The 4485-nt window shown below is 32.9% G+C and overlaps 1 protein-coding gene across 1 annotated transcript; it reads right to left on the bottom strand.

The window, feature by feature from the left end:
- Positions 1-2327: 2327 nt before the first annotated feature.
- On the bottom strand, positions 2328-3266 carry LOC101994353 (taste receptor type 2 member 140-like). The gene has a single exon (XM_005369230.1). It carries the CDS (start codon positions 3264-3266, stop codon positions 2328-2330), a length of 939 nt encoding a protein of 312 aa, XP_005369287.1.
- Between the last annotated feature and the right edge of the window lie 1219 nt (positions 3267-4485).

Here is a 4485-nt window from a genome sequence, read left to right as displayed (position 1 = left end):
AGTGCTATAAAGACATTGGCAGATTTTCCAAATCCAAATATTCTCACACTAACTGGATGAAAAACAAGCTCGTATTAACTAAGCCTGTGTTACTGGTTATGATTAATAATCTCCTGACCAAAATTCTAGCAATACTGTTTCTGGGTGGACAAGGAGTCCTATTTCCTTTTTGTTCATTTTTCATTTACCTCTGAGAGTTTAGTGTATGTGCACCATTTCTAAATCCTTTTTGCTCCTCAGAAATCTTCCATATACTTCTCCTTGCTCTCTTTCAAATTCATGACCTGTTTGTTTGCATGATTTTTGTTACACACACACACACACACACACACAAATAAATTTTTCAGTCTGAATGATATTCTACTGACTTTTACATTCTGTAACGAGGAACACAGCATTAACTAAGACAACCCCTTAGCTCAATGCTAGATCCATAGAAAAAAACTACTAGCCAACAACAACTTTAACCATGCATTGTATGACCTCACCACCAGCCCCAGACTTCAACTGCTGGTCCTGAGTGTAAAGCTGAATTCTCATTTACTAGCATGCAAATGGAGGCATACTCTCTTTCACTGTTTTGCAAGCATTTTCCTTTCTCTAGCATCTTTGAAACTTGAGCTCATGAAGTATGAATGTCATTAAGCAAAGTTTTATAAGTTTTAGCATTACAAAATTTTGCCTTGTTTTTAAAAAAAAAAGAATGAGTGCTGAATAGAGGGATGGTGAGGTTTAGTCCTCAGGTGATATCGTGAATGATCCTTCAACATCAGGATTTGGTTTCAGTAGATAAATTGCATTCATGAACAAGAGGTTTTTTCTTTCTAAGCTGTCTCATTGTATATAGGATCTCCTTGGGAAATTTCTCTTTCTACAATTATCTGCTGGTAATTAATGTCTTGTAGCTTCATTATATTCAGTCAAAGAGTACACACACAAACACACAGTGCACACAGACACACACACACACACACACACACACACACACACACACACACACCAATCCAAGGCTGAGAGCAAGACACCATTCAAAAAATCACTGATTTAAACACTGAGCTATAATTCCACTGTCTAGGTATGGTAGTAAATCTAATGTGCTGATGAAGCTAAAACTCCTAACAGACAGGAATCTTGCTAGAAATGTTGTGTAAGTTTTTTTGCTGTGGTGCTAAAAAAGCCTTCTGAGTGCTGGGTTCTGTGGTTTCCCAGTGCCATGGCAGCATAGTAGAAGAAAAGTGGACAGGCTACCATCTTCATACTGAAAATGTGAGATTTCTCTGAAATTTGTTTTTTAGTGAAAATTGTGCTGTGTACATCCATTTTTATCTCCCTATGAATTGTATTGTGTTTGAAATGTTACCATTATGCAATTTACATTTTATCTTTTATTGATATTTATGCTATTTTTTATTTTACCAAGAAATGCATACTTTGACTCTTATCTTGTTTTTCTTTTATTGAGCTTCAACTTTGACTGTTAACAGTTCATATTCATAGGTTCCATCGCGAAAATTCATTCAACTGCAGATAATTTACAAAGCAGAGAATTTCTCTTAGCACTGAATATATATGTACTTTTATTTCTTATTGTTTCCTAAGCAACAGAATAACAAACAACTACTAACTGCACAATTTTCCTGTTTCTTAATTCAGTTCTTTAACCTCTTTTTAAAAATGAAATTTGTTCATACACTATTCAAATATTTGGTTGAAATTTTCAAATGTCAATGAGCCATGTATAAGTACTATAACTTCCTCCTCTGAGTAACTACCTATTACACATGTTCACATTTTAGAACATGTGCATCCCCAACAAATTGCCTCTAAATACATACAGAAAATAAACTAACATTTTTCCAATAAGTAGGTAAATAAATAAACAATTTTAGAAGAGGAAAGTTATAAAAACAAACCTAGTAATAAGAAAGGGTTCCTTCTAAAGCTTCACAGAAGTCTTACAACAGATTTAACATCATTGGACACATGCCACATAAATATATACACACAAATATTTTGCATATTAACATAAATCACTTTAAAATGTCAAAGTGATTAATTATATATAGAACAATTATATTTTGCTAGTTATGTGTTCATATATTTATTTAGTCCATATTTATTTTATATTTATCATATATATATATATATATATATATATATATATATATATATATATATTTTGCCAAGGCAGTAATAATTAGAGAAGTACCAAAACTATACAAAATTTTGCCAAATTCACAATGTTACAAGTGAAGTACAGAAGGTTGAAATATTACAAAAAAATTAAGAACTAATGTTTCTCTAAAATACAAAGGATGATATACATTTTAAGAAACTGAGGGCTCCACAGCACTGAGCCTGCACCTCAGCCACCACATCATGGAAATAAATGCCTGTCTAAGTTTAGTGTTTCCCAGAATCAAGATATAGGAGTGGCCAGAAGGGAAAGCAACTCCAGTAACCCAGAAAAGGAGAGAAACTGAAGTTTTCTGCTTATATTTAATATCACAAAACTGCAAAATAAGTGACAGAAAAAAAATGCTGTACAGTAACAGGAATGTGACCACCATTTTCATGGCCTTTATGTGGGCTGCCTTGCTGATGTCTCTAGAGCCTTTGGCATTGTACTGCATGCTCTTCAGATGTTGCCATAGGGAGAAGATGAGCAGGAGAAACATGGTCAGGGTCACGGTGAAGGGGATGAGTGTGAACATAGTGTTGGTGAGTAAAACGAGCCTAGCAACTTGAGAATAATTACTTGAGATAGCTCTGAAGAATATATTTGCTTCAATTCTGTAAATGAAGACATCAATGTGTGTGTCTATGACTAAAACATTTAAAAACAGAAGGAGCAGAGATGCCAACAATGTCCCTGAAACCATTTTTTTTACTCTCCACTTTAGATGAAGAAAAATAGAGTTTGAAAAACTGGCTATTTTGAGAAAATAAAAGATGCTGAGACATGTAGCAAGCCAGATACTAAAATGATTGGTTACTGTAAAGAAAATACAAGTTTGTCTCACAATTCTTCTAGCTATTGTTGTGGCTGGATACCATTTATATACAAATAAATGTGCAATTAGCGAAAAGAGAAAAGCAATTCTGGAAATTGCCAGAGTAGTCAAGATCTGGTCTATGAAAGATATCTTTCGCCTCTTTACCCAGTCCATAACGTTCACTAGCACTATGAATGCATTGCCTAAATTTCCCATTAGAAATTCCACACTTAAAGTAGTTAACAATATGCAATATAGGACAACATTCATTGTTTCCAAGATGATGTTCCAAATTCCACTATAGTGATAAATATTTGTAAATACAGTCTTCTGATGTATGTCTAGCTGATCCTTGAGAAATCATAACAAACAAATTCAATGAACTTGTATGTACAGTATCAAGTAAGCATCAAGATTTTCTAATGACGTGGTTTATAGTTTTCTTCACAAAAATCTTACACTCTGCAAGAAAACCCAGGTGAGTGTCATCCAGATGTTTCACACCTTACACACAATGTACCAGACGGAGTTCTCCATATGTGATGCTAAAGAAAGCAGAATTCTCTTTCACTGTCATTAAAACAAATAAATTTATTTGCATTGTTATGACTGTTTGCCTATTAAATTGTAACCATTTAATTTATGATAAGGAAAAAACATAAAATTCTAACTCACATAAAAGGAAAAGTATTTTAACTTCTATGTAACATAAGCTTCCCATTAAGTATTTCAAAATGAAGCCAGGTAGGACCTATATATATTTTCAAAAGATTTTTCTACAAGCAAACAATTACCTAGTAATCTTACCTATTTAGTTACTCTTCAAATATCTGGGACTGAGATTAACAATTTTACATTTGATAAGGTTATATATACATGCATACACATATATGTACTAATATATGCTAGTTTATAAATGTGTATTTTACATCCTAATCCCTTTCATTTCTGATTGAAATAATTCAGGTTTATCATTTACTTAAATTTATTGTGCATTTGACTTATAATTAGTAATGTAATAGTTGTTAGAAGATGGTATAAAATTGCTTTCATTTCCAATTCTGAAATAGTAATGTAAATATTTAAAGAGATGTGACTATCTTCTTCAAACATGTAAATAAATATGGAACAATTCCTATTCTGTTACAAAGCGGACAATAAGTTTACATGAATTCACTTGCACAACAAGGATCTTTTTCATTTCCATGTCTCCTACCTTTGTTAATGCATCTGATTCCTTCACCAGTATAAACACTAGGCACTATTCTTGTCTCTCCAGTTTGCACTGACATTTGCTCCTGTAATATCACTGTAGGCATAGAGGCATATAAAGGACAGTAGATAGCCCAGGAAAGAAAGGGAATGGAGCCATGGGTCATAACATTCTTCAAGACCTAATGGATAGTCAAAGAAGCAATAACAGAAAAGAGAAGTATTAAAATAAGAAAGCAAAAAAAAAAACATGTATCAAAAACTATGGTAAACTTGG

Source organism: Microtus ochrogaster, unplaced genomic scaffold (assembly GCF_000317375.1).
Source record: "Microtus ochrogaster isolate Prairie Vole_2 unplaced genomic scaffold, MicOch1.0 UNK46, whole genome shotgun sequence".
Lineage (NCBI taxonomy): Eukaryota > Metazoa > Chordata > Mammalia > Rodentia > Cricetidae > Microtus > Microtus ochrogaster.
Note: the sequence above shows the minus strand (reverse complement) of the source record. Positions and strands in the feature narration are given on the sequence as shown.